Here is a 27,291-nt window from a genome sequence, read left to right as displayed (position 1 = left end):
GAACACAGTCCCGAAACAGGATCCCACCCCCAGCAGGACACATCCACCCACATGGACCTCCCCAACTGAAGCCCCCCTCCACGGCACTACACCCTAGCACCCTAACACTTCCTCCTGGTGCCCTGGCATGTCCCCTGGTACGCTGAGACTGTCCCCTGGCACCCAAGAACTATACCCTGGCAGTGACCCCTGGAACTGCCCCCAGCACTGCCCCTAATCGCCTGCTCCCCACATTTGTTTCACACTATTCTTTCTCAATGTGAAATGGTACTGAAAATTTGGATCATAAAATTCTGCATGGGATAATCTTTTAATCTGCCACAAATCTTCTGGAATCGAAATTTAGATTTTTCAGCTTCTTTGTGGAGACAAGAAAGACAAGATTGATTGTGTTATTGGTTTGTTAGAAGGACATGGTATTGCTCTTTATCTGCAGAAAAGCTGCCCAGAAAACTGATGGTACAGGAGACAATAGAAATGGCTATATCAGTGCAGGAAAGCAGTACAACCCTTTTCTTCAGACGTCACGCTGGATCAGACATTCCTGAAGAAGAGCAAGGATAAAGATACTATATAAATGCAAGTTGTCAAAGTGCCAGATTAGGGTATACCTGTATTCTCAATTCCCAGAATTGTGTCTTGAACCCTTTGAGCTCTGACACTGAGCCACATGCATAACACTAAGAAAATAGCATCAGTACCATATTTACATAAGAAATAACAATAACAAACTTTGGGCTCATTCAGTAACATGCCCCATGTCTCACGAGGAACTCAGGTACCTGTGTGCTCTGGAATGTCAGGGTCTCCCCTCATTTGTTTATTCCCTTGCCTCTCTGGAGCTTCCTTGCGACGTCTTTTTTCATCGCTCAACCTCCTCGAACACCTCCGCACTTTACACTTCTTGCGCTGGACAGTCTCGGGGCACGTAGCCCCCCCAAACTGCGGCTCCAGTTTGACCATCCTGGTCCTGATCACATGTCCCTTTCCGCAAGACTTATTGCACTCTGACCATTCTGACCATTCAGAGACCATGCAATCAGTGGCTGCAATTGCAAAAAAAGAAGGAACTTAAATGTTTCTGGCATAAAAAAAAACGCCTAAACTTCAATAAATGATGATGATTCAGAATGAATAATGTGCTCATTTTTGCTGAGTATATCAATCAATCTGAAAAGCAGAGACATTGATAGAGAGTCACATTCCTCCTTTAATTGAAACGGGGAGATTTAATCGAGATGTTCAAAATCAGAATACATACATAGATACATAGAACATACAGTGCCGAAGGAGGCCATTTGGCCCATTGAGTCTGCACCGACCCATTTAAGCCCTCACTTCCACCCGATCCCCGTAACCCAATAACGCCTCCTAACTTTTTTATTTTTTTGGTCACTGAGGGCAATTTATCATGGCCAATGCACCTAACCTGCACGTCGTTGGACTGTGGGAGGAAACCGGAGCACCCGGAGGAAACCCACGCAGTCACGGGGTGAACATGCAAACTCCGCACAGACACTGATCCAGCGGGTAATCAAACCTGGGACCCTGGCGCTGTGAAGCCACAGTGCTAGCCACGTGTGCTACCGTGCTGCCCATAAAAGAAGGAGTGGGATTCTCCAGTTCCTCAGCCGCAGATGTCTTGGCGGCTTGCCGTTTGCTGGCGGCGGGATTCTATATTCCCGCTGCTTGCCAAAGGGATTTCCCATTGTAACCACCCCATTCTGCCGGGAAATGAAATGAAATGAAAATCGCTTATTGTCACAAGTAGACTTCAATGAAGTTACTGTGAAAAGCCCCTAGTCGCCACATTCCGGCGCCTGTTCGGGGAGGCTTTTACGGGAATCGAACCGTGCTGCTGGCCTGCTTGGTCTGTTTTCAAAGCCAGCGATTTAGCCCAGTGTGCTAAACACAGGGACATGGGTGTGCTGCTGATGGAAATAAGTTGTGAACACCGCCCAGTCCATCACACGAACCCGCCTCCCATCCAATGACTCCAATGTGTGATGGAAGCAGATGACAAAGGGGAATTGGATAAATTCTTGAAAAGTAAATATTTACAGGGTCGAGGGGGAAAGAGAAAGGAGAGGGGGGCCAAATTTTTCATTTTTTCAAACAACACTGGACTGAATGATTCTGTGGAAGGACATGGATTTGAGACTTTACTGTTCCCAACAATGAATGATTACGAATAGAAACTTGTGTAATGAGTTTCATAGATACACAAAATTATCAGACACGTTAGAACAGTGGTTAGCACTGTTGCTTCACAGCACCAGGGACCTGCGTTCGATTCCTGGCTTGGGTCACTGTCTGTGCGGAGTCTGTATGTTCTCCCCGTGTCTGTGTGGTGTTCCAGTTTCCAGTTCTTCCGGGTGCTCCAGTTTCCTCCCACAAGTCCCGAAAGACGTGCTGTTAGGTGAATTGGACATTCTGAATTCTCCATCAGTGTACCCGAACAGGCACTGGAGTGCGGCGACTAGGGGCTTTTCACAGTAAATTCATTGCAGTGTTAAAGTAAGCCTATTTGTGACACTAATAAAGATTATTATTATAATGGTAGCTGCCTCCTAACTCTGAACTTCCCGTACCAGCCTCCCCGGACAGGCGCCGGAATGTGGCGACTAGGAGCTTTTCACAGTAACTTCATTGAAGCCTACTTGTGACAATAAGCGATTTTAATTTAATTTAATTAATTTGCTTCCTAAATCTGTCTGTAACAGAACATTAGTCCCTTTCTCTGGGGCTTCTTATAGCAGCTCAGTTACATTGCTCAACGGAGTAGAAGATCAAATTGTTGATACAGAAAATTACTTTCTTGTCCCAAGTCCTTCGTTTTTCTTCCTCTCTATTGCTCATCTCTTTCTCCACGCTGCTAGTGACACGAGGATAATTTTTTCCCAAATTTTCCACATCCATTTCCCTTAGTTTCAAATTTCTCTCTCATACATTGTCTCTTGACAATACCTTATTATTCACATTTTTAAGCTTCATTGATAATCATATTCTTAAATGGGTGATGGGCATTTGTACACCGACAAATTGGCATGGCTGATGCACTGATGTATTGGTATAGTATTGTCTGTGAACTAAGTTAATAAACTCTCTCCAGCGAAGGAAGCTGCTACATCTTACTTTTAGCTTCACCACCTGCCATGGACCAGTTCACAACTCTGGCCTTCAGACTACTTGTTGGGATCAAAGAGCTGATACAGGCACAATGGGCCAAATGGCACCTACTGTGCTTCATCATGTGTCTATGAAACTCATTGTACAAGTTTCAATCTGTAATCAATCACTGTTGGGAAGTGTAGGACTGTAAGTTTATCCTTTTCCCATTTGAAATTTGCTTCCATCACATATTTACGCAGTGCATTACACCACTCATTAAGAAAAAGAAAACCTGACCTTTAATCTGTTTTCTTCCAAACACCACCACATCCATGCGATGTGCCCCCTCTTCCCCCCCAAGCCCCCACAATTATCTCACTTTAGTCACTGACCCTTCTGATACTGGAAATAAGTTTTCTCCTCATCTGCACTGTCAAAAGGCCTTATGATTTTGAACGTCTTGATTAAATTTCCCCTTAACATTCTCTGATGAGACAACAACCTCACCTTCTCCAATTTCTCCACATAACTGATATACAACAAATCTCCTCTGCACTCTTTCCAAAGCTTTTCCATCGTCTTTTTCATCTCATAATAGACCAACTTTCAAACTCCAGGTTTAATATGAAGATGTGGAGAGGATGCTTTCTTGTGTCAGAAAATCTAGAACTAGGGGTCACTGTTTAAAATAAGGAATCACACATTGAAGACAGAGATGAGGAGAAATTATTTCTCAGAGAGCTGTGAGTTTCTGGAACTCTCTTCCTCTAAAGGCAGTGGAATCAGAGTCTTTGAATATTTTTAAGGCAGAGCTAAAGAGATTCTTGATTAAGAACGGGGTGAAAGGTTATCAGGGGTTGGCAGGAATGCGGAGCCGAGGTTAAAGTCAGATCAGCCATGATCCTATTGAATGGCAGAGCAGGCTCGAGGGGCCAGGTGGCCTACTCCTGCTCCTAATTAGTATGTTCATATTATGTAATTATGACTCCTTGATTTGCCTTCTCTCCTTGATCATTTAGATCAAGCATTAAACCTGTCATCCTCTCACACAGCATCCTATGTGCAAATTGACAATACTGTTTTTTACATTACATCAGTGATTATGCTGAAGTATTTAATTACTTGTAAAACTATTTCGGACATCCTGAGGTTGTGAAAGGCACTATATAATTACAATTTATTTAGTTATTTATTTTAAAAATAAATTTAGAGTGCCCAATTCATTTTCTTCCAATTAAGGGGCGATTTAGTGTGGCCAATCCACCTACCCTGCACATCTTTGGGTTGTGGGGGCAAAACCCACGCAAACACGGGGCGAATGTGCAAACTCCACACGGACAGTGACCCAGAGCTGGGAGCGAACCTGGGATCTCGGCGCCGTGAGGCAGCAATGCTAACCACTGAGCCACCGTGCTGCCCGACAATTTATTTTTACTCTTAGGCCTTGCTTCTGATTACCAAAACGTTTCATATAATCAGTGCAGGCCCTGACTTTACAGGATACCTGTGTTAGTGCTGAGGATCATTGAGAATGTAACAAATGGGTCACCTCCACTGCCCACCAGTGGCAGGTCAACTCCACCTTCAGCCAATAGTGGATCACCTCCAACTCTATCTCCGGCCAATGGCGGGCCACCTACACTGCCGGCCAACGTTGGGCCCCCTCCACCGCCAGCTAATGGTGGGCCACCACAATCCAGGCTGCCGGGGGGGGGGGGGCAGAAAATCCTGCCCGTTGTCTCCATTTGTGGGGTGATTCCAAACCTAGGGTTCTTAAATATATCATGGTTGCTAATAAATCCAATAAAAAATTCAGTTTTAACTTATTTATGCAGAGTAGTTGGAATTCAGAACTTGTTACTAGAAGGAGTAGTTGAGGTGAATAGCATTGGTGCCTTGAAAAAGACATTTAATATACACAAGAGGAAAAAAGTATTAGAAGCTTCTGTTGCCAGGCCCAGGGTTAGATGATGAATGGTGCATGTGGAGAAGGAATGCTGATGTTGACCAATTGGGAAAAATGGCCTCTTTCTGCACCAGCGCACTCAATGTAATTCCACTCTTAAGGTTCACCATTGTGGAACTTCTACTTACGACATTCTGGCAACATGCATTTCTCCACCTGCTCCAATTCCTCGCTGCATTCTCCAACCTCGGCTGGGGTTTTCAGCATCCTCCACCGTGATCTCATGCCGATCCCACACGTGACGCTGCAGTCGGTCCAGTCTGACCAGAGAGTCAGCATACAGGGAATGCTCTCTGATACCGAATACAGAACAACTATTAGAAATTCAAAATCTACTCTGCTGAATCACAACATTAATGCAGATCAACGCTTTCCAAGTCAACATTTTCGCACAAACACTCCCCAATGACCCTTATTGAATTCAGGCGGCCCAACCACCTCAACCTTTTTGATTGCTGATGGTGCTAGATTTTGATGGATGTTAGAAGCCAAAGAAAACCACTTAGCACTTCATGAGCATTTCTCCTGATTGGATTTCCATGGAATTTCAGAGCAAGATGTTCCGGCTATTCCCGCCAGGGTGATTTTTCTGTCCCTCCAACGTTGACACCCCCCTCAGGTTCCCCAGTCACGGAAGGTGTGATCCACGGAAACAGTGGGCAGGAAGATCCTGCCGCTGGACAATAGCGGGCCCCCCTCCACGCCATGTGGGGAACGGAACATCCCGCTCTCAGTCTCTGTTGCCTTCATCATGCTTCTATTCCCAAAATGGATTGTGGATGCCAAGAGAGGGGGGAAACTAGACAAGTGAATAGACTTGAAATTAGTTATTGCTTCAAAAGAGATGATTAGCTATATATTTTTGAGTTGACAGGACAGGCTAATCGACATTAGAGGCACTTGTGAGATAGTACTGGAGGAGCAGCGACCTTGGGTTTCCTATCTTCTAGACAAATGTTTAAAGGTTTTGCAATTCCCTCACCTACTCCTGCTCCCTTTACTAGCCCCAGGTGGTGAACCATTAGGCCCTGGAAAGTTACCCTTCTTAAGTTCCATTATTTCCGCCAGTGCTATTTTATCACTGATAATAAATCCAACAACATTTTCCCTTAATTTATTTGCTAGTTCCCTTTTGTCACTCGTACGTTATCCTCTCCCTCGACCTTAAAAACAGATACAAAATAGTTATTTAACAACTTGGTTCGTTATTACATTTCAGGTACGCTTTTAATGAAGCTAATGAAAATCAGATGGGATGTAAAATTAAGTTCTGATCTGTTCACTCTTGACCGTAAAATCTAAATTTGGACCTTAAAGTTTAAACCCACATTTCCATTAATTTGCAAAACGAAGAGAAATTGGCCTTTCTGATTCTGGCTTTATCCGCTGATGAGGTAACAATGCTAAGGACAGCACCTTTTCGGAACCCCCCAGGTCCAAAAGAATTAAGAGAGGATAAATCAAAGAATAAAGAAAAAGAAGCACAAATAGAATTGAGCTGCTTGAGTTTTTGCGCTGGATCATGAAGTTCCACGGGGAGTTTGGTTTGGAAGCTTCCTTTGTATAAACCATGCGGTCAAATGAGTCAATAGGGATCACACAATTTGGGCCTCTAAAATCGACATTCCCCTTGGCACTCAGAGTCATAGGGGTTTACAGCAGAGAGAAGGCCCTTCAGACCATCACTTCTGCGCCAGTCAAAACCAACCACCTAATCATTCTAATTTCCAGCACAGGGCCCATAGCCTTGCATTCCTCGACATCACAAATGCACATCTGACCAGCCTGTTTATATCCCCCTGGAATTGAAGGCTATCCTCCTCACTATTTCAGTTTTTCAGTGGTAGCAGCGAGACCAGTAACCAGGCGGCTGTCGGGAAGGTAAGTTTCTCGCTTTAAAAACTTACCTTACAGGAGAAGTGGTCTTCAGTTTTTCAGCGGTAGGAGCGAGAGCAGTAACCAGGGGTCTGTTGGGAAGGCAAGTTTCCCGTTTTAAAAACTTACCTTACAGGAGAAGCGGCCTTTGTTTTTTAACTACGTAACTTTTTTTTTTAAGTTGTTTTTTTTGTTTCAGAGCAGCAGGAAACCAGAAGTCGGCCGTGGGGATTTCTGCGAAGGTGTGTAGTACCTGTATATAAGGTGGGCGGTTGCTTTTCCTTACTTTTTCTTGTTTTATCTGGAGAGGATGGCAGAGAAGGCAGTGCAATGTTCCTCCTGCAGAATGTTTAAGGTGAGGGACGTCGTTATTGTCCCTGCTGATTTCACCTGTGGGAAGTGTACCCATCTCCAGCTCCTCAGAAACCGTGTTAGGGAACTGGAGCTGGAGCTGGATGAACCTCGGATCATTCGGGAGGTGATCACAGATAGAAGCTTCAGGGATGTAGTTACTCCGAAGAATGAAGATAGATAGGTGCTGGTGAGAGGGGCTGGGAGGAAGCAGTCAGTACAGGGATCCCCTGTGGTCATTCCCCTTAGTAACAAGTATACCGCTTTGGATACTGGTGGGGGGACGATTTACCAGGGGTAAGCCATGGGGTACATTTCTCTGGCACAGAGTCTGTCCCTGTTGCTCAGAAGGGAAGGGGGAGAGGAGTAGAGCATTAGTCATTGGAGACTCCATAGTTAGGAGGATAGATAGGAGATTCTGTGGGAATGAGAGAGACTCGCGGTTGCTGTGTTACCTCCCAGGTGCCAGGGTCTGTGATGTCTCAGATCGTGTTTTCTGGATCCTGAAGGGGGCGGGAGAGCAGCCCCAAGTCATGGTCCACATAGGCACCAACGACATAGGTAGGAAAAGGGATAGGGATGTAAGGCAGGAATTCAGGGAGCTAGTGGAAACTTAGAGCTAGAACAAACAGAGTTATTATCTCTGGGTTGTTACCTGTGCCACGTGCTAGCAAGACGAGGAACAGGGAGAGAGAGCAGTTGAACACGTGGCTACAGGGATGGTGCAGGAGGGAGGGTTTCAGATACCTGGATAATTGGGGCTCAATCTGGGGTAGGTGGGACCTCTACAAACGGGATGGTCTACACCTGGACCAGAGGGGTATCAATATCCTGGGGGGGTGGGGTGTGGGGGGGGGGGGGGGGGGGGGGGAATTTGCTAATGCTCTTCGGGAGAGTTTAAACTAATTTAGCAGGGGGTTGAGAACCTGAATTGTAGCTCCAGTATACAGGAGGTTGAGAGTAGTGAGGTTATGAGTAAGGTTTCAAGATTGCAAGAGTGTACTGGGAGGCAGGAAGGTAATTTGAAGTGTATCTACTTCAACGCCAGGAGCATCCGGAATAAGGTGGGTGAACTTACGGCATGGGTTGGTACTTGGGACTTTGATGTTTTGGCCATTTCGGAGGCATGACTAGAGCAGGGACAGGAATGGTTGTTGCAGGTTCCGGGGTTTAGATATTTCAGTAAGCTCAGGGAAGTGGTAAAAGACGGGGGGGGGGGGGGGGGGGGGGGGGGGGTGGCATTGTTAGTCAGGGACAGTATTATGGTGGCAGAAAGCCCGTTTGATGAATCTACTGACGTAGTATGGGCTGAGGTTAGGAACAGAAAAGTAGAGGTCACCCTGTTGGGAGCTTTCTATAGGCCTCCAAAAAGTTCCAGAGATGTAGAGGAAAGGATTGCAAAGATGACTCTGGAAAGGAGCGAAAGCCCCAGTCCACGTGCTGCGGGATGCTCTAAAGCTTAGGGCAGCAGCCACAAAGGCAGGCTGGGAAAGGTCGCTGTCTAAGACCTTTCAGCCAGAGTGAATTGAAGGGAGGGGAATTGTATAGAACCCCTCAGACTCGCGTTAAATGTATACGGTGACAATCACATGTAGCACAATTGTGTTGAAGCACCTCTGTGTGCAACTTGATCTACATAGACAACTTAAATACCTTTTGCACTGTAATAACTGTTGCTCACCCTACAGAACTCGGCCGGTCGGGGATGGAGCATTGTGGTGCAGGCCTCAGGTGGATACGTGGCGCAGCGTACTCCTAGATCAGAAATTGGCTAGCTGGAAGGAGGCAGCAGAAGGAAGAAGGTGGTGGTTGAGGGGAAATGTTCAACCTGGAGTTCAGTTACTAGTGGTGTACCACAAGGGTTTGTTCTGGGGCCACTGCTGTTTGTCATTTTCATAAATGACCTGGAGGAGGGCGTAGAAGGATGGATGAGTAAATTTGCAGATGACACTAAAGTCGGTGGAGTTGTGGACAGTGCGGAAGGATGTTGCAGGTTACAGAGGGACATCGATAAGCTGCAGAGCTGGGCTGACAGGTGGCAAATAGAGTTTAATGCAGAAAAGTGTGAGGTGATTCATTTTGGAAGGATAACAGTAATACAGAGTACTGGGCTAATGGTAAGATTCTTGGTAGTGTGGATGAGCAGAGAGATCTTGGTGTCCATGTACATAGATCCCTGAAAGTTGCCACATAGGTTGATAGGGTTATAAGAAGGCATACGATGTGTTAGCTTTTATTGATAGAGGGATTGAGTTTCAGAGCCATGAGGTCATGTTGCAGCTGTACAAAACTGGTGCGGCCGCATTTGGAGTATTGCGTGCAGTTCTGGTCGCCGCATTATAGGAATGACGTGGAAGCATTGGAAAGGGTGCAGAGGAGATTTACCAGGATGTTGCCTTGTATGGAGGGAAGATCTTATGAGGAATGGCTGAGGGACTTGAGGCTGGTTTTGTTAGAGAGAAGAAGGTTAAGAGGTGGCTTAATTGAGACATACAAGATGATCAGAGGATTAGATAGGGTGGACAGTGAGAGCATTGTCCTTGTATGGTGATGGCTAGCACGAGGGGACATAGCTTTAAATTGAGGGGATATAGATATAGGACAGATATAAGAGGTAGGTTCTTTACTCAGAGAGTAGTAAGGGCGTGGAATGCCCTGCCTGCAACAGTAGTGGACTCACCAACATTAAGTGCATTTAAATGGTTATTGGATAAACATATGGACGATAAGGGAATAGTGTAGATTGGCTTTCGTGTGGTTTCACAGGTTGGCACAACATTGAGGGCTGAAGGGCTTGTATTGCGCTGTAATGTTCTATGTTCTGCTTACAGCCCAACCAATTTTTGTATCATCTGCAAATTTACTCATCAGCTTTCTTACATTCAAGTCTAAATCATTAATATAAACCACAAAAGTAAAATGCCCCAACACTGATCCCTTAAGAGCCCCATGGACTCAAGCATCCAGCCAGAAAAATACCCCTCGACCATGACCCTCTGCTTCCTGCCACTCATCCACTTCTGGCCCAATTTGCCAAATTTCCTTAGATCACATGAGCTGTTACCTTCACGATCAGTCTCTCATGTTGGAGCTTATCAAAAGCCTTGCACCTGATCTTCTTTTCCATTGACTAATCAATGAGGTAAAACAGGGTTTCCAATTCACCAGGACTCCCTTTTCTGTTCATGGGCTGGTTTATTGTTACTACAAGCCAGCAGATAACAAACAACAACATAGGGCTTTTAATAAGGTCACAGGAAGTCCCCACCGAGTAAAATAAAGAAACCCAGCTGTATTTACAACAGGATGGATACACTGCTCGGAAGATCCCTAGCGGCTTCCTCTTCTGGTTGATGCTTGATTAGAATCATAGAATCATAGAATTTACAGTGCAGAAGGAGGCCATTCGGCCCATCGAGTCTGCACCGGCCCTTGGAAAGAGCACCCTACTTAAGACCACACTTCCACCCTATCCCCGTAATCCAGTAACCAACCTAATCTTTTGGACACAAAGGGAAAATTTAGCATGGTCAACCCACCAAACCTGCACAATTTTGAGTGTGGGAGGAAACCGGAGCACCCTAAGGAAACCAACGCAGAAACGGGGAGAAAGTGCAAACTCCATACAGACAGTCATCCGAGGCTGGAATTGAACTCGGGATCCTGGAGCTATGAGGCAGCAGTGCCGACCACTGTGCCACCGTGCCACCCCACCACTGGCTGACCTTTTATAAAAAGGTCAACAGAGATCCCCCGCCCCTAGTGGGGGGAGCTTGAACTCCGCTAGGACAATGAGGAAGATAATCATTCCCACTTTGTAGGCCCTGTGTGTGCTATTACAGGTCAATGCTGAGTTTAGCAGGAAGATGTGGGAGATTGTGCTGCGTGGTGCCTTCAAGGGTAGACCACATTCAAAATTACATCAATCGCATTACTAATGGCCCCCTTTTCAAATTCATTATCATCCTGTTAACACCAGGGGAAGAGGGTAACCATGAACCCCAAATATTTAAGAGGTTACTGTTTGCTGCCTTATACATGTTAACTACACAGTTAGCTGTTCACTAAAAAATAACTACACCCTGGTCAGATGAAACAGTCTGGAAGAACTTCCTGTGCTTAACTCATGTGATAAAAGGACAACAATATTGATTGAAAAAACCCAAGAATAAACATTAATTTTCAATGTTAAACTATATCAGTTTTTCAGAATTTTGTTCAATAGGTTCTGTTTATTAAAGTACCTTGTTCTAGAATTGAAGAAGAGCCAGTTTATGATTTTGAAAGGCCTATTATTGGGGACATTTGGAATTTGACAGATTCTTTGAGCATTAACATAGGATTCCCAGCCTCAGCTCCTGGCTCGCCCTGATACTTACGACAATCTGGCATCCCACATTTCTCCATTTCTACCGTTTCCACATTGCATGTGGATCCATCTGACGGATGCATCTTGACGATTCTCTGCCTCCTCTTGGTGCCCATTCCACAGCTCGAACTGCATTCCTCCCATTCTTGCCACTCCGTCACAAAGCAAGTGTTTGATGCTAGGGTCAGGGGAGCAAGAGGAGATGCATGAGGAATACGGCAGGACGTCTGTCAACAGTCATCTATTTGTTTGCAACCTTCATGTCCCCTTTGACCCGGAGTTGAAATCTCAATCCCTTATCCTCGACATTACCAAGAATGCCTTCTTTCTCCTCTGTATAATATCATTCACCTTTTCCCCTGTGTTAGTTCATCTCTTTCTGAAACCCTCATCAGTGTCAATGCTCTCCTGCTGGCCGCCCATCTACTGCTGCTCTAACCTGCATTTTCCCATCACTTCTTTGCTGGCTCCTGGTCTGGCCACACCCTAATTTTAAATGATCACCCTTATTTTCAAACCCATCCATGCCATTAGTGACCTCCAGCCTTATCACCCTCCATTATCTCTGTGCTCCTCCAATTTTGGTCTCTTGAGCATTTCAGAATCAAATAGAATCATAGAATCCCTACAGTGCAGAAGGAGGGTATATGGTCCATTGGAAAAGCACTGACCCTCTGAAAGAGCACCCTAACCAGGCCCACCTCCCCACCTATCCCCATACCCCACCTAACATTTGGACACTAAGGGGCAATTTAGTATGGGCAATCCACCTAAACTGCACATCTTTGGACACTGAGGGGCTATTCATAACATCACCAATCCACCTAACTGCACATGTTTGGAATGTGGGAGGAAACCAGAGCACTTGGAGGAAACCCATGCAGACATAGGGAAAACGTGCAAAATCCACACAGTCACCCAAGACCGGAATTGAACCTGGGTCCATGGTGCTATGAGGCAGCACTCTGCCACCACTGCTGGCGACCACGCCTTCAGCTGTCTAAGGCCATACACTCTGGAATTCCATCCCTTAACATCTCCACCTCCTTAATTCTTTCTCCTCTTTTAAGACCATAAGACATAGGAGCAGAATTAGGTCACTCGGCCCATCGTGTCTGCACCACCATTAAATCATGACTGATATTTTCTCATTCCCATTCTCCTGCCTTCTCCCCATAACCCCTGATCCCCTTATTAATCAATCTCTATCTATCTATCTCTGTTTTAAAGACACTCAGTGATTTGTCCTCTACAGCCGACTGCGGCAGTGAATTCCTCCACAGAAACCACCCTCTGGCTGAAAAATTCCTCCTCATCTCTGTTTTAAAGGATCGTCCCTTTAGTCTGAGATGGTGTCCTCTAGTTTTAGTTTTTCCTAGAAGTGGAAACATTCTCTCCATGTCCACTCTATCCAGGACTCGCAGTACCCTCTAAGTTTCAATAAGATCCCTCCTCATCCTTCTGCACCCCAACGAGTACAGACCCAGAGTCCTCAACCGTTCCACATACGACAAGTTCTTCATTCCAGGGATCATTCTCGTGAACCTCCTCTGGACCCTTTCCAAGGCCAGCACATCCTTCCTTAGATACAGGGCCCAAAATTGCTCACAATACTCCAAATGGGATCTGACCAGAGCTTTATACAGCCTCAGAAGTACCTCCGTGGTCTTGTATTCTAGCCCTCTTGACATGAATGGTAACATTGCATTTGCCTTCTTAACTGCCGTCTTAACCTACATGTTAACCTTAAGAGAATTGTGAACCAGGACTCCCAAGTCCCTTTGTGCTTCTGATTTCCTAAGTATTTCCCCATTTAGAAAATAGTCTATGCCTACATTCCTCCTTCCAAAGTGCATAACCTCACACTTTTCCACATTGTATTTCATTTGTCACTTCATTGCCCACTCTCCTAGTTTGTCCAAAGCTTGTCCAAATCCATTTGCAACTCCCTTGCTTCCTCAATACTACCTGTCCCTCTACCGATCTTTGTATCATTTGCAAACTCAGCAACAGTGGTTTCAGTTCCTTCTTCCAGATCATTAATGTATATCGTGAAAAGTTGTGGGCCCAACACAGGCCGCTGAGGCACACTACTAGTCAGTGGCTGCCATCCTGAAAAATACCCCTTTATCCCCACTTCTGCCAGTCAGCCAATCCTCTATCCATGCCAGTAGCTTACCCTTAATACCATGGGCTTTTAACTTATTTAACAGTCTCCTATGCGGCACCTTGCCAAAGACTTTTTGGAAATCTAATAAATCATGTCCACTGGTTCTCCTTTGTCTAACATCCTTGTTACCTCAATACTTCTTAAAACCTACCTGTTTGATACTTCTTAAACCTACCTGTTTGATCAAGCATTTGGTCATCTGTCCTAATAGCTTCTTTTATGGTTCAGTCTTAAATTTCATCTGGTTAAACTCCTGGGAAATATTTTGGGGTATTTCACTATGTTGAAGGCAGTATATAAATTCAAGTTGACTTTGATATGGCTGAACTATTGCAACAAGTCTGTACTCATGAAAAGAATGGCAAGAGTGAAAACAAAACAGGCCCATGGAATCTCTTCTGCCTGTCAAAAGAGTGCAGTCCCAAACTCTATCTGTCCTAGCCCTGTTAAAGTCCCCAAATTTTGTAGTGAAGGTGTTTGTGCAATTAATGCATTGGATGGTAGAAAGGGAAAAGCTAAGGAGAGTGATGCATTAACATAGAGAGTGAGTGTTTGAATGAATAGCAGAATTCTCACCCTAGGTCCATGCACCTGGGGCGGGATTCTCTAGTGGCCGACGCCGAAATCGGGAAATGCAATTGGGCAGAGAACAGATTCCGATGCCAAAATCACGGTGGGCGCCAATTTGACAGCAAATCACAATTCCCCGTCGCTTCGACAGTGGCGCCAATGTGTTCTGGAACATATGTATAGTAAACACGGTTTGCAAATCTGTGGGAGAGGGGGGGGTGACGGGGGAACAGGCCGAGTAGCCAAGGTGACCCCACAGGACTGGGGCGGTGTCCAGTCATGCAACACCATTGTTGCGGCCTGCAAGGCAGCCATCTTGCTGTACACCCCACTGATGACCCACCTTGGCCCCTGGTTCTGCAGAGTGACACCGGGCATATGGGGCTTCCCCCCACCTTCCGCAATACCCCCCCCCACCCTGCTGCCACCCACCAGCAGAGCATCATTCGGCCCACACAAGGCAACAGCCACTGTAGCCCCTTCTGTTGTCTGGCGCAAGGGCAGTGGAGCGTACCGCTGGCAAGGTCAGCACCAGCCGATGATACCCCTGACATCAGGGAAAGATGCCTGGGCCAAAGGCCCCAGGGTGCCGGGCACCGACCTGACCAGGAGTATGGGGATGGGGCGGACATCTGGGGGCAGAGCACGCAGTGCCATCTGGGGCCACCACGTAGCCCGTTGGACCAGGTTGGGCACAGGGTTATGCACCATGCTAATGTGTCGGCCTTTCACACCCTGCAGACAGTGGATATTGGAATTCAAGCAGCCATGGCGGCCTTCCTGCTCATCGTCGCAGCCCTAGTGGATGCCCTGCAGCTGTACAAACTGGTGCTACTTGAGGAGGAAGCTGCAACAGCGGAGCATGCAACAGCAGAATGTGCCCCAGAGGAACAGGAGGTAGCTGGTGAGGATGGAGAGCTCGTTGCCCAGCAGGCCGAGGCAGCGCCCCATGTGCCCTGGTGTGGACAGGCAGAGCCTATCATTCAAGGACCTGCCAGACCAGGCTCAACGTCAAAGACTCCGGGTCAGCAGGGACACAGTGTGACATATCTGCCACATCATGGCACATTTGGCACTGCGGGGGTATGGGGGAGGACACCCGCTCCCAGTGGCCATCAAGGTGACGGTTGCTCTGAACTGTTACGCTAAGGGATCCTTCCAGGCGCTGAGTGGGGACCTCTCCGGGATCTCACAGACCTTGGTGCAAGGGAGCATCCATGCCATCACTGAAGCCCTATATGCCCAGGTGGCACAATACATCCATTTCAATTTGAACCTGCACATACTGGATGCTCGCCGAAAACCCCTCATGTAGTCCCTGGCTCTGTGACTGCATCTCCAAAATCGATGGGACTGTCCATTACAGAAGCCCGAAACCTGTCTGAACAGCAGCTCATCAAGGGGAACCGCAACTCAGCGGGGTCTCACTTCCTCACCTGCGGCCGAACTCCACCCTGGCGACCTCCATTTCCTCCGGGCCGCCGACCATGCCCGGAGCCCTCTGCTCTGCCACGGTCAGGGGATTCAGGTCCGGCAGTCCCCCTACAGTTTTCGCCTGCTCCTGGTGGTTATGGGCGACCTTCTCCAGGGGGGAGGGGGAGGCGCAAATGGAAAACAACAGTTTTCACCCTGGCGGCCCTGAGGTGGTTGCGCAGTCTTTTCTGGCACTGCATTCGGTCGGACAGTGCCCACGATGCTGACCGCATATGTGACCTGCTGCTAGGCCTGGCGAATGACAGTGTCTGGCATCCTCCTTCCTGAGCCAGAGTACAGGGTCACCCACCTCTCCTCCAACGCATCCAGCAGGGTCTCCAGTTCTGCGTGGGTGAATCTCGGGGCTCCGCATCTTGCTGCCACCTTGTTGGCTGGGATGATATGTATGGGGAGTGCAGTGTGTATATGTGGCTGCAGCTTGTCAGCCTCCTGAGTGCCAATCTCAGACCCAGTGAATCCGACACCATTTCTCATTGGAATCGATTGTGTTCCATGTGGCATGAGTGTCTGCTCCTTAACGGCCGTTGAATAACTCCAGGTGCGGTGCCAGTTTTGCTGTTGTTGAACTCCACAAATCCTGCGCTGGCGTCAACCCTTAAGGGCGCGATCCTCTGGCCATGCTGTGCCAGAAAAGCATCTTGCGGTACAGCATGGCCGGTGAATGCCAGGAGATCCCATTCCCGGGATCCAGCCGGCTCACAATGCCTCGCGGGATTCAACCCAATCTCGTGAGATGTTGTAAGGTGGATCCCGTCTACAATGGGCGGGATCACTTTTTGGATAAACTGCATTTTAGAGCGAGGCAGTAAGCCTTACTCTAATGTGCAGATTCCATAGGTACCTGAGGCTTTGGGATTCAATCCCTTTGCCTTGGGGACCTCTGGCGAGTACCATTTGGTACTGGTCCCCAAAATGGGAACCAGAGGTTCTCCAAGGAGAATGGAGTCCCCAGCTGCATGCCCTTTGGAAAGGGTGATGCCGTGGCACTGCTGGTGCTACCTGGGTATCCTGGTAGTGTGAGCCTGGCACTGCCACCTGGGTGCCAGCCCGGCACTGCCAAAGTGCCCAGGTGGCACTGCCAGCTGGCAGGGGTGCTGCCAGGGTGGCAGTGCCAAGCTGGCATTTATTTGCATGTGCAATATGGGGCTAGGTGCAGGGGGGGGGGGGGGGTCTGGGAACCTCCCATGTTTTGTTAGGGAGGGGAAGGTTGTTCAATTTTTTGTGGGCCTCGGAGATTGGACGGCATTTTTAAATGGCATCCCGATCTCACACTACAACGGGGCGTTCTGGCAAGCGGAGCTCCCCGTTGTAGAAAATGAGCTATGAGGCCACACGTTTCCCGTTTGGGCCCCTTATTCAAAGCGAATCATGTTGAATAGCCATGTGTTTCTCAGCACTGCGAGTGTTGGGAAAGACGCAGCTAAATGCGCTCACTTGGGGACTTTGTTCCCTTTTGGGAAGATCTTAGTCTCAGAAACGGAGAAATCAGCTCCTGGACTTTAGAGTGGGAGCATGATATAAGAACCTCACAACGTCTGAGAACTGAGATACCAGCCGCTGCGAGTTCAAAAGTGGCATGGGAGTATGGGCAACAGGAGAAGAACTGGCTGGGCACCTGCGAGATGACACCTTGTCCTTGATGAGGGTGCAGCACAGGGTCACCAGAATGATAAATTGGTGCATTCAAATCTGAATCCTTTTCCCCCCTTCAAAGAGCTGTCGACCATGGGGGCCAATTGAAAATATCAAAATGAAATTGGATAAGGAGAATGTTAAGGGCTAAGGAGTGAAGGTCAGTTAATGGAGTTATGACACAGATCAGCCACATGTAGTTGAATAGCAGAATAGACTCAAGAGGCTGAATGACATCCTCCTATTCCTAAGTTCCTACAAGGACTGAAGTCAAAGGAAAAAAGGCCACACCTGTTCTGGGGGAGTAGGAGTGATTATACGTATAGATTAGGAAGGATTCAGAGCAAAGGATCAGGGAAACAGAACTTAGAGATGAAAAACTGAAATATTCATGTGTGGGATACACAGAACAGAAACAGGCCATTCAGCCCAACGAGTCCATGTCAGCATCCATACTCCACATAACCCTCCTCCCATCCTTCATAATCTCACCCTATAAGCATTACCCTTTTTTCTTTCCTCATATTCTGGTCTAAATGCATCTGTACTATTTGTCACAATAATCTGTCTCTCGGTGGTTGTGAGTTTTGCATTCTCATCACTCTCTGGGTAAAGCAGTTTCTTCCGAATTTCCTATTTGGTTTCTTGTTGACCAGCATATATTGAACGCCTCTAGGTTGGCTCTTCCCTACAAGTGAAAACATTCTCTCAGTGTTAACTGAATTAAACTTTTCATAATTTAAAGACCTCTATTTGGAACTCTTTTGAAGCTTAACAAAGGCAGTTGCTGTCTGAAATACAGTGAGTGCTTAACACATTGTGAGAAGTAATTTTGAAATTGGCTGTAATGTGAGTGGATTGGAGTACCCTGTAATTGGCTGATTCAAGCGATGGTCCAACTTAGTGGTGGCTGTTTAAAGTGCCCGGAACAGTGTCAGTAACACAGAAATTATTTCTGTGTCCAATTTCATGTAAAACCTTGTCAAAGCCTCCAGCCTTGAGAAATCAATCAGTTTGAGGAGGCATGATGCATCTCGAGACATAGTTAAACAATCCCAGCATTGTCCTGTATTCTCTCAATGCCCTTAGAAACACATAACTATAACAGGACCTGAAATTTCATGCGTTGAATTTTGAGGACGGCGAACGATCGCCATTGCGAGAGTCAGCGTCTAATGCACAGCCGCGAACTCTCGTACTCTGACAGCTCTTCAACCAGCGACACATAGCTCTGCAGTCGCCAGAAGTGGTCCTGCAGAATTGTGTCCGGGACTGATTCCAGAGGTAAGTCCTGAGGGCTGGAGGGTATGGGAGGGTCAAGTGATTTCAGGGACTGCAATGACATTTTTTCCTATTCTTTACATGATGTAGGCACCGCTGACTAGGCCAAGATGTGTTGTCCATCTCTAATTGCCCTTGAGAAGGTGGTGTTGAGTCACCTTCTTGAACCGCTGCAGTTCAGGTGGTGCATGTACACCCACAATGTTGTCCGGGATCTTCGAGCAGGGAAGGATAAAAGAAGATTTGTTTAAAATCATGAAGGGATTAGATGGAATAAATAGAGAGAAACTGTTTCTAATGGCTGACGTTTTGATAGTCAGAGGAAACAGATTTAAGCTGACTGGCAAAAGAACCAAGAATGACATGAGGAAAAGTCTTTTAATGTAATGAGTGGCCAAGATTTGGAACATGTGGCCTCAGGAAGTGGTGGAAAAAGATTCAACATCAGCTGAAAGTAAATAATTAAAGAAGAAGAAAATGCTGGGAAATGGGGAAAGGATCGTGGAATAACAGGATTGCCCTTCAAAGAGTCTTGATGGGCTGAATGGCCACCTTCTGTGCTAGATTGTGCTGCAATTCCAACAATGATGCATGTTTCTATTGTCTGACCGAGAAGGAAAGGAGCAGAGTTCGAGTCCTCTGCAACTGCAGAAACTTACTCAAAGGGGAGAGGTCTTTTTGGCACTTTGAAAAAGCCGACTTTTGTGCCATAGAACAGTACAGCACAGAACAGGCACTTCGGCCCTTGATGTGCCGAGCTTTGTCCGAAGCCAAGATCAAGCTATCCCTCTCCCTGTCATTCTGGTGCGTTCCATGTGCCATATGTTCCAACTTTTTACCCTAACCCTTTGAATTTGGCAGGCAGGGTTAGTTCAACGTCTCAATTGGCAGACATCACCATTGACAGTGCAGGATATCCTCAGCACCGCACTTGAGTGTCAGCCCTGGATTATGTGCTTAAGTCTCTGGAACTCACAGCCTTCTGCCTCATAGGTGAGGTACTGCAGTTTCATTAATCTTTCCTGCACAGTAACCATCACTGAAATCCAAAAAGAACCTGCATTGGTTCTCAAGTGCTTCGCGACTTCCTGAGATCATAAAAGGTGCCTTGTTACAGACCTTGGGAAATATCTACACTCAAAACATTAATCCTATCCTTTTACTTGTAAAAGATAAAAATGGGAAAATATGTAATTTGAAACATGGAAATCTGGCAATACCTGACCTAAGGCAACATGAGAGAATGTAGGGAAAAATCCCACGAAGGGTTAACAGCAGCTACAAAAGAAGGTTTTGAAATGCAGATAGCCTTTATCAAACAAGCGTTAAGAAAACAGCTTGTGACTATTCAAGCTGTAAAACTGATGTATGTCTTTTAAATCACAGCAGATTGAACTTTTAGTTACATGGAAAAAAGCAATATTTTGCACCTTCTTTGAAGTTAATTATTTTAGTAAGCAGCTAGAAAAGAATGGCGAAGAATTTCAGTTGAATTGGGTGACAAATGTTTAGGTGTGAAATTCTGCTGACACCAGGTGAATATGTGAAGCTGGAGACAACGTGACAATGGGAACACACGTTAGCCCCAAATCGGAGTCAGAGTTCTGAGCTGGGGCTACTGTTTGATAATAAAGCAACTTTAAGAATGACAGAAACCAGATGTAACACCCCTCTGGGATCAAAGCACTTTTGAACATCACAAAGGAAACAATGTAATCAGAGATCGATGAGCTGAAGTCATGTTCAATATGAATACATAGTTGTGTTAGAAACAATTCAGATTGAAGGTATCTTATATAATCAAGAGTAAATAAAGTTACTTTCCGATAATGCCATATAAACTTAAAAGTTTTAACCTGAAACAGTGGTTATTACAAAGTCTACTTTACTTACTTAGCAACGCGGGACCGACGCTACTAAGTGGTAAATTGATAAAATTCTTCTATGAAGATATGGATTTTACCAGGGGATAACTTGAAAATATAGTTTGACCTGAATACTACCCACCTAAGTCTGCACAGGAGTCAGGGAGTGAGAATCCCTGTTCACCATTTAGAATGTCTTACTGACCCTTTTTGGTAAAGGGGGAATTCTAAGAATAGTAGTGAGGTTTTTTACTTCAATAACCCCTTGAAGAGGCTGACAGGTCTGCGGAGTAACTCGAGTACTCTTCCCTCTGATTTGTTTCAATGCACCTACCGCATTCCTCATTGACGATGCATTTCTCTGTCTCTTCAGTGGGCAATGTGCAGAGGGAACCATCCTCAGGATATTGCTTAATATATCTTTCCCGCGATCTCATTCCCATTCCGCAGGAGAGGCTGCAAGGGGACCAGCTGATCCACTCTGACATCATGCAAGTTGAGGCATCTGGAAATTGTAAGTGATAGATTATTGAACATATACAAAAACCTTGTGGACATACAAAATTGACATGCAGGGAACGACCAGCTTGCTCCATCGAGCCTGCCACAAGCTGGCGATGGCAGGAATATCATTGGCTAAACACTTCCCACCATCCATCCCGCTGCCTCCTTGTTGGAGAAGCAACAAGGGCCAGAGGAAAAAGAACAATATGGCAAAAGATTCCTCTAGAAGAATTCCTCTCCAATCTCCTCAAGTGATTGGAGAAAGTCTGAGAGATCACATTACTTGTTAATCCACTTACTTTCCTTAAGATGCATATGTTGCCCCAATCACAAACCTTTTCCATTCCCTCAGCACCCATCACAGCAGCCAGCAGAGTGTTCAAGATGTTTGATACTCTCCAGGAAAAGAGGAAGAGACCAACATCCGGTCTTTTCATACTCTTTTATGATTTAAACTCATGCCCTCTTTTCCTGTAAAGCTGGAATAATCTATCAACAGGGACATCATTGCGCCTCTGAGTCAATTAGTAACCAGACCAAGGTCCTTACACCTACCAGAGTAACTAAGGTTCTTTAAGTCAGAATCATTCACTTGACTCTCTTCAAAGACCATAAGTGGTCTAACCAGTGATTTATATAGTAATGACAAACTTTTCTTTGATACCTTCCCTTTTTAACCATTTGATTAAGTGCTTCAGTTTGCACCTCCAGAAGCTTTGCTGTGAAAAATTCTTGCCCCAAAATTTCAGACTGTGCTATGCAACTGATGGTTGGTGCCTGCCAGCGATGTGCGTACGATGAAATGTTTCCACAACACTTAATTTCATTAACACCTATTCATCCTTTGTGCAATCGTGCAAGACAGTCGCTGGAGGGCAGGACTTTCCCTGTAGTCTTCAGGACGCAGACATCAAGATCAAATGGAGGTCAGAAGCCCGCACTATGCGGGGAAAAGTCATATGGCTGTAGGTTTTCCTGCATTAGCCAATAATGGCCAGATTGTTGGCAGTGGGTGAGATTTCAAAGCTACAGGACCAATAGGAGCAGTAAGCTGATTTAAATTTAAGAAGCCCTTAGTGGCTGGCCCACCATTGTGGAGGGGGATTCCCTCGCGGGGGGGCGGGGTGAGGGGGGCTCACAACGGCAGCTGAAGCCAGACAGGCAGGGAAGCCTCAAAGCCCGGAGCGTGGGGCATGCTGGTCCACTTCCAGACAGATGGCATCTTCCCCAATGCCTCTGGGGAGTTTTAGGTCAACAGGAAAATCTCAATCGCTGTTCTACAATAAGCCTTACTAGGCCTTAACAACCTGAATCAGCTAGCTGCTGCTTATAGACAGGTGTCCCTGCTGCACCACCACCCCACCATTCCACCGCTGAGTAAATGACCTGGGATGTTGCAGGAAACTGGCATGCCGGCTGGTAGAGCAAATTTTCTCGTCCTCATGCCTGCAAACATGCCCCCTTCGGGAGGCACGAATCCTACCTGTAAATCAGCAATCCATTTAGCATTCCTCAAAATTTTATCTTCTTGTTCTTCTGGCCTCTTTCATTTTACTTGTGTCAATACAGAGCCGGTTGATCACCCTTCTCCATCTTCCCCAATAGTCACTCATTCTTCTTCCAGTCCAGCTACATCTTTCCATCTGCTCTCAGTCCTACCTCTACTTCTCCCCCCTGCCAATCCCCTGTCCACCGCTTGCCTGCCAATCCCCTGTCCACCGCTTGCCTCAGCATAATTTGTCCCTCGTAACAGATGACCTTACCATTTCAATCTCTTCTTGGCTACTTTCTTCATTGCTCCCATAATCTTCACTGACCCCCTGATGTACTGGTTCCTGATTTTGCCCTTACTCATTGCTTGACACAGACATCTTGGCATGTGTATCTCATTAGTATCCCGTCATTATTCCTCTTTTCTTGATGTTGCCCAGGGTTTGGCACTATATAGCAGTCTTTTTAAAAAATATTTTAACATTTTTACATTTAACACTCACATTACAAAACAAAATAAACCCAAAACCAACACCCCCCCCCCCCCCCCCGGGCGCCCTTACACTCTTTTTTTTAATAAATGTTTTTATTGGGTTTTTGAACAAGGTATAATTACCGTTATGTACTCAGAATAAGAAATATATATCTATATATAGGCACATGTTTAGAAGAGAAGGGCACACCCCAACATAGAATACAATAAAATATGAAATAGACTAACTGGTGGGGTACTGTGCACCAGCTCGACAGCGGCAGCTCTGCGCATCTGCCGAATTAATTACACCACGTAAGTACGCAACTGTTTGCCGGGGGGGAGGGGGGGGGGGGGGGGAAGGGGGGGCAGGGGTGGCGGGGACTGGGGGGGGGGGGGCAAATATACATTTGGGTGCCGGGGAGATAACCACAGTGTGCGACACCTGGCCGGGTCGCATGCCGCTGTCGCCCGCCTCTCCCGGACGGTTCTCGCCGCCGTCCCCGCTCGCCTCCACAGCTCCTCCCGTCCTCCATCCCCAACCTCCTCGTTCCCCGCTCCTGGAGATGTCATGCACGTTTTGGCACTCCGTGCACTCCTTCCGGCTCCCGTTTCCCTGCCCCCCGCCCCATCCCGCTGGTTCTCCTCTCCTGCCCCCCCTCCCTCCACGGTTCGCCCCTCCCTCCTCAACTTCAGCTGTCTCCCCCCGTGGTTCGCCTTTCTTTCTTCAGGTTTAGCTGCCCCCCCTCCCTCCCTCCCAGTCTCTCTCTCCCTTTTATGCCTTGGCTACCCTCCCCTGATTCTTGACTAAGCTCCCCTGATTCTTGGCTACCTGGCTATTCTTCCTCTTGTTCGTTGGCCACAAACAGGTCCCGGAACAGTTGCGTGAATGGCTCCCATGTTCTGTGGGAGACGTCGTTCGACCCTCAGATGGCGAATTTGATTTTCTCCATTTGGAGAGATTCCGAGAGGTCAGACAGCCAGTCTGCAGCTCTGGGTGGTGCTGCTGACCGCCAGCCAAACAGGATTCTACGGCGGGCGATCAGGGAGGCAAAGGCAAGGGCGTCCGCCCTCCTCTCCAGGAATAGATCTGGCTGGTCCGAGACCCCGAAGACCGCCACTTTCGGGCATTGCCTCGAAGAAGGCTGTCCAGTACTCCACAAGTCTGGGGCAAGACCAGAACATGTGGGCGTGGTTGGCCAGGCCTCTTTGGCACCGTTCACATCTGTCCTCCACCTCCGGGAAGAACCTACTCATACGGGTTCTTGTTAGGTGGGCTCTATGTACCACTTTTAGCTGCGTCAGGCTGAGCCTTGCTCACGTGGAGGTGGAGTTGACCCTATGCAGTGCTTCGCTCCAGAGTCCCCATCCTATGTCAATCCCCAGGTCCTCCTCCCATTTCTTTCTTGTTGCGTCCAGTACGGTGTCGGCCCTTTCTGTCAGTCGGTCGTACAAGTCACTACAGTTCCCTTTATCTAGGATACTTGCGTCCAGTAGGTATTCCAGTAGTGTCTGTCGTAGCGGTTGTGGATACATCCTTGTCTCCTTTCGTAAGAAGTTTTTGAGCTGCAGGTACCGTAGCTCGTTCCCCCTGGCTAGGCAAAATTTCTCTGTCAGTTCGTCCAGTGTTACGATCCTGCCGTCCGTGTATAGGTCCCTGACTGTCAGTGTCCCTCCGTCCTGCCTCCACCTTTTGAAGGTGGCGTCAGTCAGTGCTGGTGTGAACCTATGGTTGTTGCAGATGGGAGCTTTGTCAGACATTTTGGTCAGGCCAAATTGCTGCCGCAGTTGGTTCCAGGATTGGAGGGTGGCTATCACCACCGGGCTGCTGGAGTGTTTTTTGGGTGGGGATGGGAGTGCTGCCGTGGCGAGGGCCCGGAGGGAGGTCCCCATGCAGGAGGCCTCCTCCGCACGCACCCACTCGGCCTCTGGCTCCTGGATCCATCCCCTTACTCGCTCGGCTGTTGCTGCCCAGTGGTAGAATTGTAGGTTTGGGAGGGCTAGCCCCCCCCTGGATTTTGTTTTTTGTAGGACCTTCTTTGGGATCCTAGCATTTTTACCCCCCATACGAACACCATGATTAGTTTGTCCAGCGCTTTGAAAAAGGCCTTGGAGATGCAGATCGGGATGGATCTAAACAGGAAGAGGAACCTGGGCAGTACGTTCATTTTGATCATCTGGACTCTCCCCGCGAGGGAAAGTTGGAGTGTGTTCCATCTTTGCAGGTCCTTTTTTACTTCCTCCGTCAGACTGGTGAGGTTCCATTTGTTGGACCCTTTCTAGTCATGGGCTATTTGGATCCCCAGGTAGCGGAATTTGTGTCGGGCTTGTTTAAACGGCAGTCCCGTTAGTGCTGACCCTCCCCTTGCGGGTGTACTGGGAAGATCTCGCTTTTGCTCATGTTGAGTTTGTAGCCCGAGAAGGCTCCAAACTCTTTCAGGAGCGCAATGATCCCGTCCAAGCTGCTCTGTGGGTCCGAAATGTAGAGGAGCAGGTCATCTGCATAGAGTGAGACTCTGTGCTCTCTGCCTCCCCTTCGGATCCCCCTCCAACTTTTTGCTGCCCTGAGCGCGATTGCTAGCGGTTCGATCGCTAGGGCGAACAGCAGTGGGGACAGTGGGCATCCTTGTCTGGTTCCCCTGTGCAGTTGGAAGTATTGGGAGTTAGTGTTGTTGGTCCGTACGCTCACCATGGGAGCGTTGTATAGGAGCTTTACCCAAGCGGTGAACCCTGTTCCAAACCTGAACCGCTCCAGTACCTCTATGAGGTATTTCCATTCGACTCTGTCGAAGGCCTTTTCTACGTCCAGGGAGATGATCACCTCTTGTGTTCTCTCCCCGGAGGGGGTCATTATCACATTCAGCAGGTGCCTGATGTTCGAGGTAAGCTGTCTACCTTTGACGAAGCCCGTCTGGTCCTCTGTAACCACCTCAGGTACACAGTCTTCTAGCCTTTTGGCTAGGATTTTGGCCAGTATTTTGGCGTCTGCGTTCAGCAGTGAGATGGGTCTGTATGACCCACATTCCGTTGGGTCTTTGTCTTTCTTAGGTATCAGCGAGATTGAGGCCTGTGCTAGCGTGGGTGGCAGTGTGCCCCTAGCTAGCAAGTCTGTGAACATCTCCCGCAGGTGCGGGGTCAGCGCTGTCGCGTATTTTTTGTAGAAGTCCGCCGGGAATCCGTCCGGTCCCGGCGCCTTCCCCGTCTGCATGGAACTAATGCTGTCCATGATCTCTCCCAGTGCTAGAGATGCTTCCAGGCCCTGTTTTCTGCCCTCCCCCATGACTGGAATGTCCAGTCCATCAAGGAACCGTTTCATCCCAGACTCCCCCCTTGGGGGCTCTGAGGTGTACAGCTCTTGGTAGAAGGCTATGAAGGTTTTGTTAATCTTTTCTGGTTCTGTTTCCAACGTGCCTCCGGTACCCCTGATTTGTGAAATGTCTCTGGTGGCTGCCTGCTTTCTCAGCTGGTGTTCCAACAGGCGGCTGGCTTTGTCTCCGTGTTCATACAGGGTCCCGCGCGCCTGGCTGAGTTGGTGCACTGCTTTCCTGGTGGAGAGCAGGTCAAAGTTCCTTTGTAGTTCTTTCCTCTCTGCCAGGAGCTCTATGGTCGGGGCCTCGGTGTATTTACGGTCTACCTCCAGTATGGAGTCGACCAGCTGCTGCCTAGCCACCCTTTCCTCCCTATCTCTTTGTGCTTTGAAAGCGATGATTTCCCCTCTTAGTACGGCCTTTAGCGCTTCCCAGAACGTGGAGGGAGAGACCTCCCCGTTTTGGTTGTTCTCCGCGTACTCTGCTATGGCCCGCACTATCCTTACACTGAAGGCCTTGTCAGCTAGTAAGGCACCGTCCAACCTCCATGTGGGGCACTGGGCCCTTCCCGTCTCTAGCCGCACGTCCATGTAATGTGGAGCATGGTCTGATATCACAATTGCGGAGTATTCCACTTTGTCTATCCCTGGAAGCACCGTCTTCTCCACCACAAAGAAGTCAATTCTGTATACGTTGTGTACTGGGGAGAAGAAGGAAAATTCCTTCTCCTCCGGGTGGGCGGACCTCCAGAGATCCACCGCTCCCATCTGCTCCATAAAGTGACAGAGTTCCCTTGCCATGCTTGAGGTTTTCCCCGTTTTGGGGTTTGATC

At 47.6% G+C, this 27,291-nt stretch overlaps 1 protein-coding gene across 1 annotated transcript in view; it reads right to left on the bottom strand.

The window, feature by feature from the left end:
- Positions 1-27,291, bottom strand: part of spon1b (spondin 1b) — a 401,065-nt gene that overhangs the window by 2,553 nt on the left and 371,221 nt on the right. The window contains 4 exon segments of the mRNA XM_038807896.1: positions 783-1,046; positions 5,206-5,370; positions 11,683-11,850; positions 21,019-21,189. Of these exon segments, the coding sequence (XP_038663824.1) occupies positions 783-1,046; positions 5,206-5,370; positions 11,683-11,850; positions 21,019-21,189 (768 nt within the window).

The sequence above is a fragment of the Scyliorhinus canicula genome, chromosome 9, assembly GCF_902713615.1.
Source record: "Scyliorhinus canicula chromosome 9, sScyCan1.1, whole genome shotgun sequence".
Classification (NCBI taxonomy): Eukaryota; Metazoa; Chordata; class Chondrichthyes; order Carcharhiniformes; family Scyliorhinidae; genus Scyliorhinus; species Scyliorhinus canicula.
Note: the sequence above shows the minus strand (reverse complement) of the source record. Positions and strands in the feature narration are given on the sequence as shown.